General features: G+C 36.9%; 1 protein-coding gene across 3 annotated transcripts in view; it reads right to left on the bottom strand.

The window, feature by feature from the left end:
* Positions 1-1,339: 1,339 nt before the first annotated feature.
* The window catches only part of LOC139136953 (uncharacterized), a 56,490-nt gene continuing 45,521 nt past the window's right edge, over positions 1,340-12,308 (bottom strand). For all 3 annotated transcript variants that reach the window (XM_070704826.1, XM_070704828.1, XM_070704827.1), the window contains 2 exons: positions 5,029-5,322; positions 1,340-4,233 (listed from right to left, as the gene is read on the bottom strand). In XM_070704826.1, coding sequence (XP_070560927.1) covers positions 4,001-4,233; positions 5,029-5,322 — 527 coding nt within the window. In that variant the 3' untranslated portion in view covers positions 1,340-4,000. The remainder of the gene's footprint in view (positions 4,234-5,028; positions 5,323-12,308) is intronic.

The following is a 12,308-nucleotide window of genomic DNA, read 5'->3' as shown; positions in this document are numbered from 1 at the left end:
CCACACCAAAAGCCATGGTGACATTTGAGGCAGTTCTACAGAAGTACGTACTTGCATTAATACATGTACCATATGGGAGCTAATATTGTACATGTACATTTGACAAATTTAGCTTATGGGAACAATATTTTAAAAACTTCGAAAAATTACTGAAGGCAAGAATTTTCACTGTCAATTCCATGTGTTCAAAATAGTTAAACCACTTTGGTGTGTGCAATAATACCCTTACTTTGTTGGTTGAACCAGATATGTTTGTGTGTATAAAAAGTCGTCACTTTGGTAGTTCACCACTTTGGTGTGTGCAATTATGCCCTTGCTTTGTCGACTGAACCAGATATGTTTGTGTGTATAAAAGTCGTCACTTTGGTAGTTAAACTGTTTTGGTGTGTGCAATTATGCCCTTGCTTTGTTGGTGGTGAACCAGATATGTTTGTGTGTATAAAAAGTCGTCACTTTGATAGTTAATAAACTGCTTTTGTGTGTGCAATTATGCCCTTGCTTTGTTGGTTGAACCTGACGGGTGTTACATCCATATACAACACAACCTTAAAAATGTTGAAAAATATTTGAAATTTTCAACTCTAAAATGCGCTAGTCTTTAAAAGGGAGTTCATCAATACAGATTATGTATCAGTTCACTGGTATCTAGTCTACTACCTTACAAGGGACTAGCAATCGAAGATTTGAACAATAAAATATTTTGACAAAAATTCACAGTACCAATCTGAAGATGCGAATCTTCATATTCAAGTCACTTATTGCTGTATTGGGCCAAAGTTTCAATGATATATATATTTGTGCAGTTTCACAAGTCCTTAAAATACTAATTGTGCCCTATAATTATCAAATCTGGGTCACATTAGATCAAATTGAAAAAAAAAACAAGCAATTTTAAAACCAGTGCTACTATGTACTGAGGTACATGGCTTTTTGACTTGGATGGATATACAATTAAACTGCCAAACAGGACATTGAAAGGGTGCATGCCCACTACATCCAGGTGCTTTATCGTAAAATTTGTTGGGACTGCTCCAAAGTGGCCATTATAGACGAGAGGCTGTGCTGCATAGATGGTCCTTAACACAGATTTGACTGTACATACGTGCAATTTCTAGCTTGTAAGAATAGCTTCCATTAACATGGCATTACACCAGAAGTTTTACATACCAACATTATGTCAGTACTATAGTTTTATCAGAATCAGTAACATTATCCAAACCTTTTCTGACATTTTTCTATCCATGCTTTAGCACAGACAGAAATATGTTTGATGACTTTAGTTAGTTGTAGTTCAGTTGCATTGGTAACTGAATCAAAACAGAAAGGAGAACAACATTGATTGCATTTTATGAAATAGCTTTAATGACATGCTTAATTGCCATCAATGAAACAAGGAACATTACAATCAACATCGCTATACATATGGAAGCGAATGCAACAATGTCAAATACCAGTAGTTAAGCTATATTATCTTTCCTCAGATAATAAGTCATTGACAATGACACAGTCCCCACTTGTTAATGGGTACTTTAATTACAAGTACTCTTAAAGGAAAGAGTCCTCTTCATTAATTAGGTGTGTGATTAAAAATACAACGATACAAATTGGGCTTACAATGTAATGGCCAAAAATGAGTTCAATGGTGGTGAAAACATAAAACCAATGTAAGCCGCCATACTAATTACAAAAGGTCATTAAAATGAATCGATTAGTACTTAATGTACAGGATGCTGCCAAACATTTTTGCATCCTATCCTAACACTGACAGATTATCACCGGTACCATATTTCATAAAGTTTGATGCAGTACTTTGGACATCCACGCTCAAAAAACGAAAATCCACTATGTAAATGCAAACTAACAATTACTCTACATATACAAGTGATACCACTAAGTGTCATTGATTTGTATTTACAACACTATGAGATCAAAATCTCTACCAAGTGTCATCAAATTTAACACAGTATCTGTGGATATATCCTTCTAATTAGGAAAGTTCCTTACATATGCAATTACAAATTAACTAACTTGACACTGATAAATGTCTTTTTCATCGTTAAAGTAATGCGAGCTTAACATCTGTACCAAGTTTCATGAAATTTAATGCAGTATAATATTCACATGATACTGCTACATGCCGTTAAACAAATTGATTTGCATATGTATGACATAGGTCAATGTCCTTGTGCCATCTTTGAATGATACTAGTGGAAATATGTCCTGAGTTATAGCTCTGTAGTGAAAAAATTGTAACAAAATGGCCACCTGGCAGCCATTATATTGCATTGGACTGTGAAACCAATAGACATGCATATTTATGAAAATCATGATAGGTCAATGTCCTTATGGTAGGTCAATGTCCTTGTACTAACTTTGAAAAAAATCTGTTGATATATTTCCAAATTATAGCTGAGGACATGACAAAATAATAACGAAATAGCCACAAGGCAGCCATATTGCATCTGATTGTGAAACAAATTGACATGCATATTTATGACAGATCACTGTCCTTGTACCAAGTTTAAAATCCAATGATACATGTCTGAATGAAGGACATGAAAAAATTGTAACAAAATGGCCGCCATGCAGCCATATTGGATTATATTGTGAAACAAAATGACTTGCATATGTATGATATAGGTCAATGTCCTTGTACCAACTTTGAATAAAGTTGGTTGAGATGTGCCTGAGTTGTGGCTCCGTACATGAAAAAAATCGTAACAAAATGGCCGCATGGTTGCCATATTTGATCGTATCACAAACAAATCAAATTGGATATGCATGACAGAGGTCAATGTCCTTTTACCAACTTTGAATAGAATCGGTTGAGACTTGCTCGAGTTGTGGCTCCGTACATGAAAAAATTGTAACAAAATGGCTGCACGGAAGCCATATAGGATCATATCAAGAAACAAATTGATGTGCATATGCATCATATAGGTCATGTCGCTGTACAAAACTTTGAAAAAATTCGGTTGAGATATATACCTGAGTTATTGCTCCTTACATGAAAAAAATCATTAAAAATGGCCGCCATGCAGATATATTGGATTGTATCAAAAAACAATCAATGTGTATGTGCATGACATAGGTCAATGTCCTTGTACCAACATTGAATAAAATCAGTTGGAAAAATGCCTGATTTATGGCTCAGTACATGAAAAAATTGAAAAAAAAAATGCCGCCATGCTGCCATATTGGATCATATCATGAAACAAATTGACGTGCATATGTATTATATAGGTAAATGTCCTTGTACAAACTTTAAATAAAATGGGTTGAGATGTGCCTGAGTTATGGCTCTGTACATGAAAAAAAAATCATAACAAAATGGCTGCTATATTTGATTGTATCACAAAACAAATTGACATGCATATGTATGACATATGAAGTAATCCTTGTACCAAGTTTGAATGAAATCACTCCAGGCATCTCTGAGATATCTTCGTGAACGGACGGACGCACAGACAGACGGATGCACACATGGACGGACAGACAGACATGACCAAACCTATAAGTCCCCCCTGGACAGTGTCCATGGGGACTAAAAATTAGAAAGCTAGACATGCATCAAATATATAAAGAAGGTAACATCATAGGCTACAAATAATCCTCAATATTCTGTATTGTTTTTGGTAAAGTATTGTCATCAACAGACGCAACACAGCAACTCGATTCAGATCATGAAATTGATGTACACCTGCATGTACAAATTGTAATTTATATTACGCAATCAATTTTTAAAGTAATACGCCATTTTTAAGTTGCTGTGAGCCCATGCCAAAACACAAGGAATTAAGCTTTTCGCCACTAGGGGCACTATTATTCTGACCGGAAGAGAGGGCTATTTTTTCCCACTTCAATCTGTACGTACAGCATGAGCATGTAAAACAGGCACTGGTACAGATGGATGGACCTGGCTTGGTTTCCTTCATGATACTGGGAGAAAAATATGGTCAAAAGTTACAGCTACTGTGGTCTAACTTTGATCTCATTCATGCTATGTCAATTTCATTTTTTTCAATTGTTTGATTTTATTCCACACTTGACTTTTAATTTGTCTCCATTGTCTTCGATGGAGAATTGGATACTTCTTTATACAGCAAAGAATTTCATCGCGGCCAGGACATTTTAGCGTTTTTAAATTCACATCAAAATGGTCATAGATGGCTTTATTCTCTGCTGACGACCAATCTCTCAACTTTCTTCCAGGCGACTGTCTTTGATTTAGTTCTGTAGAAAATAAAACATTTCATAAATTTTTGATGAAAAAAATTCTTCATACAATATCAACCAACTTATATCAAAAAGTCATGAGCATGCATTATTGAAAGAGTCTTGCAGTTTAATTTGCCTTCAAATAGGCATGCCAAAATCATAGTTGCATGCAACATTTTGTGTGCAGTGATCTTCATGTACGTAATATGTCAAAATTTACAATTATAGGAAAGTCTTAGTTACATTTTTATTAACTGATGTTCAGTTTCCACAGCAGTATGATACTGATGAAGTTCTGACACCAGCACATTAAAGTACATGGCGTCATTTGACATCTACAAATCCCCCACTGGTGTGAAGCTAGTGAATGTAAGTTAATGTGATAAAAGAATGCATTTTAGACTCTGAAAGTTTGTCAGAATTAGTACTGTCCCATAAGAATGATGGGAAAACGTGAATGAGTCAAATGGAAGGCAGCCATAGAAACAAAACCTGGTGCATAAAAAGGCCTAAGAATGCGTGTAGTGTACAAGGATGTCTATATGGTTTACATGATTTAAGTAGTGATTATGTTTGTATTTACATTTACATGATGAATTTGGTTTACTGTCCAATAGAACATTTCCTGTACTTCGCATTATAGATTAGACTTGTTTACATCGTACAAGAGCCATAATAAACTTCATTACACACAGAGAGAAACTTCTCAGTGAAGTGCTTCATTTTAATCGATGACAAATTCATCACTAGGTCATTTAACACCATAACACGGTGTGATGTTTGCGACAGTCTATGTGATTTCATACTCACTCTGTGGTTGTTCTGTTGAATTATCATCAAATTCAGCATTGTCTGTCACTACAGAACTAGTTAGATTGGTGGACGTGATGCTAGACGTGGCATTTTCTGTCACTGCAGATGCTGATGTCAACGCCAAATGAGGTTGGGTACAGCAAAGACCAGTGACTGTGTCAATAGAACCATACTCATTATGACCATCTCCTTTTTTCTGCTCATTACCACCACCAACATCACCATCTTCATCATCTTTGTCATCATCATCATCATCATCACCAGCGTCGTCATCATCATCATCGATCAACTCTGTTACAGACGAAATGAATAATTCCCCACCTGTTCAAGTCACTGATGTACAATGGTAGGTCGGGAAATACAAAGATTACAATATCCAGGACAATAAAATCAGGATTATTAACTAAAAGGATTAGGCAAGAGTAAATATTTTTTTGTTTCACACCCACAAGTGCAGAAGTATTTCAGATTTTATGAAAGACAAAGTGTATTAGAAATGTCCAGCCCTGTCTAACTTTTTCCATCCTCAAAACTTATTGTTACAAATTTGACGCTTTTTGTTAAAATCAGAATACCATGAACTATGAAAGTGAAAAGGCAATCATGATTGTCTTTGTTTTGGGTTCTATAATAACACTTTATACACAGCCCATGCATTTAGCTTGCATTCACAGACTGTATATTGTCAACATCAAACTGATTTAAATCTGATAGAGTGGTTGGGCTGTTCACTTCCTCGGTCATTGTTTAGTTTTTGTTTTGTCTTCAGCTACTGTACCTCTTTATACCATTGTACCATAGGTGATCGTTCGTTCACATATAAATCTTGTGCTACAAAGAGCCAATAAGAGCTATGTTGCTAAACATGCAGCATTCCGATTGGTTTATCAATCCATTGTGCTAAGTAACCAGTGTTCTGATTGGTTTAGCAAACCACTGTGATCTTGGGACAAGTGGGTTGTGCTCACAGTACAATAAATTACCCACAATTCTCTTTGATTTGTATCCTTGAAGGTTACTTTTCCAATAATTTTTTCAGTTCTGTATGCAAGTAATAATGTGCAACATCAGAATAATTCATAAATAATATCAAGTAAAAGTATGTTTAGAAATTTCAGTGAAAGTCTCCAAATAACCATTAAACAACCATAGAAGTCACGTTCTGTAGGTACAGACATACAGACACACAGACATACATACAGACAGTTCCCTAGCCTATAAGAATAGCTTCCATTGCCATATATACATATGGCTATGGGAGCTAAAAAACAACAATGACTTCTACTGGACAGAAGCTGTACGTAACCTAATTTGACAATTTTGTGCATCAATCTGATTTCTTGTTCTAGTTCCTAAACCATGTCCACACAACGAGTAGATTTCAATGCAGTCTGCCTGCATGTGTTTAGTGGTATAGCTTTTACAGACAATAAATTTAGTTTGCAAAAAAAATCACTATATCAACAATAACAATGCTGCCTATTAATAAATAGACTGTATTGACACAGGTTTAGGAAGTAGACCGAAAAATTACATTTGAAATACAGAAAAAAAATGAAACATTGAATAGGTTGCAGTGCCACTCTCCCTTAAAAATATTAGTTTATGATCTGAAAAGACTACAGTGTAGCTGTCATCGGAAGTATTTGATAAAACACAACTTACCATCGGGATCCAAGTTGATTTCATCTAATGTCTTTCCTCTGTACATGTCCATATTTCCCTTTTCCATTGACAGGAGAATTTTGGCAACTTTAGCAGTTTGAAAGGCATCATCAGGTAGTCTATAAAAGGAACTGTGTACTTCTTGGCTGTGTCCCATAAAGGTTGACAACTGCTGTAGTTCTGGATCACCCATATTCAGAATTTGTGCAACTGTTGCCACCTGCTTTCGTAGCTTCGTTGACGTTATGTGGGCTGCATTTGTGAGGCCGGCCCTTTGTGCATACTTTCTCAGTACATCTGAACCTCTGATATGATCTTGGGATTCATAATAGGTACGTGCAAACACATATTTGTTTGACGCAGGAATTCCCACGTCACTTCGTTTACTGTTAAGCAAGTCAACAGCATCCTTTACAGAAGGTGTTAACAGTAGAGCCACTTTGTTACTTTTCTTCCCAATGGTCTCGATTCTTGTGAAATGCAGGTACAGCTTCTTCTCCAGAACTGACAAACTCCTCATAATTTCGTCATTCTCTGTGCTACCACTCTTCATGTTATAGGTTTCTAACTTCAGTCTTCCAACTTCCCCACTTCTTCTTCTGTTGAACAGAATTATTTGTGACAGAGTGACTTCACACAGCTCTCTCCAAACTGACACTGATGGTTTACAGGTTTCATCACTCAACATCTTTGTTAAATCTGATGACCTTTTCTGTAGGTATGTATTCAACTTCTTGACATCAGTTGTAAGTGGCAACCTCTTTGGCTTATTCCATGATATTTCTCTTAGTGCTTGATGGGCACGAGATGAAATTTCCTTTGCCCACTGTGAATTCAATAAATGCTTGAAATCATCCATTTCTCTTTGAAGTTGTACGTCGCCTTTCACAATTGCATCGTTTTGAGAATTGTCACAACAGCTTGCAAGGAGTGACCCACCTTCAATGCTAATGATGGTATCTGTACACCCCTCTGTCGTCTCATCATACTTCGCTGCTAATTTTGTTGCATTGACAACAGTGGAGAAATGCTCTCGCGTAATGCAATCTTTCAGTTGTATGATGGACTGGTCTATCTGTCTTGCCTTAAGCAGTAACCGTGCAAGTTCACGCATCTTTTGGCTGATGTGTGCATCCTGGCTCTTTCTCACTTTCACTAAATCTGCCCCAAATCTTTGGATCAAGTCATCACTTCTAACCACTCTACCAATATCATCTTTACTCATCTTGGATAAAATAGCGTACAATCGTGAATTCTCGGTTTGTACACCGCCATATATGCTACTGAGTTTTAAAGTTAAAGCTTCAGCTTGTGCCTTAGATTTGCCTTTTTGATTCAGGCTGGATGTTGGTCTATGCCTACATACCTTCAAGTGACGCCAAAGTGATTTGCAAGCAAAGAAGCCATTACAGTGCTGGCAAGGGAGAAAATCATCATGTTTTACTGAAGCATTTTGTGATGACGGGCACCTCCAGACCACTAGTTCCCCTTTCTTTTCTTTCCATACTCTCATATTATGTTCATAATTTCCCTTGTTCCTGAGACGTTCAAGCAAAATCCTTCTCTGTTTTGATTTTGGTGGTTTGCTAAATGCATGTGCAACTTCTGCTTCATTACTATGTACTGAGGACAGATGTCTCGCTATTTTGCTTCCTCTGTATTTACAATATAGGCAGTATTGAGGCTTGCCAGATGTTATTCTCTTGCCATTTTTCAAACTTGTAGTTTTTACCGAGATCTCTGTCTCACAACTACTGTTTTCATCTTCATTACTATCCTGGTGGTTGTTACACTGTTCCTCGGTGCTCTTACTTTTATCAGTATTCATCACTTTGTCTTGTGTCTTGGTTTTCTGGATTTTGCATCATCATACACTAGATCCTTCTTTGGTAACTTCCCCTTTCTTCTTTTATTGCATCAGAGGTCTTTGACATTCTGGATAACACATCAAACCTTTCAAAATCTTTGAGCTGTTGATAGCAACCCTTTGACTTCTTAATTACAGTATCCTTGCTTTTCCTTTCACCTTCAATTTTCCGTTTTCTGGCCTTTCCGCGACAATTCCCAGTGCTATTCTTCCTCATGGATTCACCAAATACACCCTTCATTTTCATATGTGGCTGTAATCCCTTAGTGATCTGGATATAAATGGAATAGCATGAATGAATTTGTATGAGATCAGCAGAGACTTAAAAGACGCATATTTCAATCCCTGGTTCACATATTAGGGAAATTTAGAGAGTTCTTCTCCCAGGCAAACACCGGGCTAGTTACAATGTTTGATTTGCCCTGACAGTCACACCAAGCAATTGTCACACGCAAGCAATTGTCACCTCTGCTAATCCTGTATAGACAAATGATCAGTATTTGTCAGGCTTATAATTATAACTGTTATGCCCTGACACAGTCTCACTCAGAAACTGAAACAACTCGTGGAAGATGTGTAGAGAGCTTAAGAGGGGACTGGGCGGTGTTGTGACTTCAAACCCGTGCCAAGTAACCAGTTGCAAAGTAGGCTTTACGCAACAGGGAGCGGCCTGTTTGAGTTGCAACATTCTGATACCAATAGAATCTACTGCACGTCCATGGCAATTAAAACACGTGCTGATTCACAAAGTTTGATTAAAAATGAAAATTTCCAGATGAAAGAGCATAAACTTTTTTCCCACATGCAAGAAATCATGTTTGAAAGGTTCTCATTTCAGGATGAAACATCAATTCAGAAAAAACAATCCCAAACTTATTTCTGACAGTTATGTTTTAAAAAGACTTTTAGACCTGATCCTGATTCATTTCCTGGCTTGGCGCCCAATTGCAAAAAGCCAATCCTGTAAGGTGTCCTCCAGGAATAGGGTAATTAAATAGAGAATTTTTTTCTGTCGGTGTTCTATAAATTTACCACAGTGACTGTTTCTACATACAAAAAAATAACATTTAAATAGCACGTTCAGCCCCATAATCAAAAATGTGTTTTTACGATGACGGTAACACTGTCAAATGTATTGTGTCATAAATGTTCAAGATCTAGAAAACACACTAATAAATTATTGTTTACATTGCTGTGAAAGTCTGCTGCCTGTAATCTTGATGATTATAGTGATACTACGATGAATAGTATGTTATTTTTTTAAGCCCACTGCACTCTGACTTTATGAAGCTGTCTGTATTTCGTATAGTAGACAGATAAGACAGTACTTGTTTATTGGTATTTACAATGACAACACAACAGGGACTGTGTAAACACACAACAGGATGGCACATCAAGTTTATGCAAGTGTTTGATTGACAGCCAGTTTGAAAAGGTCAATGATCATTTCTGGCATAGATTTTTGCCACTGATGCATGAAAATCACAAAAAATCCCCGTCAAATCCTGTAAGTTTCTGAAAACAAGTCATTGTTGATGACACAGTCCCCACTTGTTAATGGGTACTTTTATTACAAGTCCTCAGAGAGGATAGAGTCCTCTTCATTAATCAGGTTTGTGATAAAAATACTTTGATACAGATGGCGCTCAATGGCCGAGAATGAGTTCCATGGTGATGAAAACATAAAACCAATGTAGGCCACCATCCTAAAGGTCATTAAATGAGTCATTTAGGAATTAATCAAGAGGCTATTGCAAAACATTTTTGCATACTATCCTAACACTAACAGATTATCACCGGCACCATATTTCATAAAGTTTGATGCAGTATTTACAACACTATGAGATCAACATCTGTATCAAGTTTCATTTCGAGTTATGGTGCTGTGAATTAGAAAATCGTAACAAAATCGCCTCCACGCAGCAATATTTGATCTTACTGTTTAAAAAATCAACACCTATATGTATGACATAAGTCAATGTCCATGTACCAACTTTGAATAAATTTGCTTGATACATGTCTGAGTTATGGTTCAGAACATGAAAAAATCATAATAAAACGGTCACACAGCGGCAACATTGGCCCGTATCACAAAAAAAAATCAATGTGCATATGTAAAATCGGTTGAGATATGCCTGAGTTATGGCTTTGTACATGAAAAAATCATAACAAAATGGCTGCACAGCAGCCCTATTGGATCGTATCACAAATTAACCTGCATATGTATGACATTGGTCAATCTCCTTGTACCAACTTTGAATAAATTTGCTTGATACATGTCTTAGCTATGGTTCTGGACATGAAAAAAAAAGGTAACAAAATGGCCACATGGCGGCCATATTGGATTGTATGACAAAACAAAATGATGTGTATAGCTATGACATTGGTCAATGTCCTTGTACCAACTTTGAATAAAATCGATGGAAACATGCCTGAGTAATGGCTCTGTACATGAAAAAAATTGTAATAAAATGGCTGCCTGGAGGCCATATTGGATTGTATCACAAAACAAATTGATCTACATATCTATGTCATTGGTCAATGTCCTTTGTACCAACTTTGAATATAATTTGTTGAAACATGCCTGAGTGATGGCTCTGTACATGAAAAAATCGTAATAAAATGGCCGCCTGGCAGTCATATTGGATCGTATCACAAAAACAAATCCATGTGCATCTGTATGACATATGAAGTAATCCTTGTACCAAGTTTGAATGAAATCGCTCCAGGCATCTCTGAGATATCTGCGTGAACGGGCGCGTGCACGCGCGCACGCACAGATATGATCAAACCTATAAGTCCCCCGGACAGTGTACGTCGGAACTAAAAAGATTTGGCCCAGGAATATCTCAGATATCTGCTTTCATTAGCTCCTATGCATGGACACAGCATTAATATTAATTTCATCCTTGAACGCCTGTGGATCAAACCTGAGGACCCTGTGGATGGATATCAAATGCAGGAAAGAAAACGGCTGTCACACAACCATTTTTGATCGAATCATTACAAAAATCGGCATGCATATATATGTGATAAGGATTAATATATGTACCAACTTTCTATACAATCGCGTCCGGCATTGCTGAGAAATTTACGTGAACGAATGCACACTCGTCAAATATAGGAAACAAAATGGCTGCCACGCAGCCATTTTAGACCAGTTGAAAACAAAAATCAATGTGCATATGAATAACATATAGAGTAATCTATGTACCAAGTTTGAATGGAATCGCTCCTAGCATCACTGAGAAATTTGCATGAACATACGCACCAACGTCAAATACAGAAAACAAAATGGCTGCCAGACGATTATATTGGATCAGATCGTAAAACACATCGGCGTGCATATGTGGCATAGGTAATAATTTTTGTACCAATTTTGAACGAAATCGCTCCAGGCGTCTCTGAGATATCTGTGTGAACAGACGGACGCACACACGCACGGACATGACCAAACCTATAAGTCCCCCCGGACGGTGTCCGTGGGGACTAAAAAGTATAATAGATCAATTGTAAAGATGCTTATTATGACAACTTGTACCTTTCACGATAAATAAAATTGAAAAAAGGCACATTGTCTAGAGCATTACAGCCTTGGTGTTGACTGTTCAGTGTCCTAGCTCTAACACAATGAGTACCATCATTGCCCTGCCCCCCTTTCATAGGGAATTGCATCTTTAACAGTGAGATTAAAGAATACAAATGTCTGACACAGCTTTACATACATAATTTTATGTGGCACAGC

Source organism: Ptychodera flava, chromosome 7 (genome assembly GCF_041260155.1).
Source record: "Ptychodera flava strain L36383 chromosome 7, AS_Pfla_20210202, whole genome shotgun sequence".
Lineage (NCBI taxonomy): Eukaryota > Metazoa > Hemichordata > Enteropneusta > Ptychoderidae > Ptychodera > Ptychodera flava.
The sequence above is the reverse complement of the archived record's forward strand: the minus strand, read 5'-3'. Positions and strand labels throughout refer to the sequence as shown.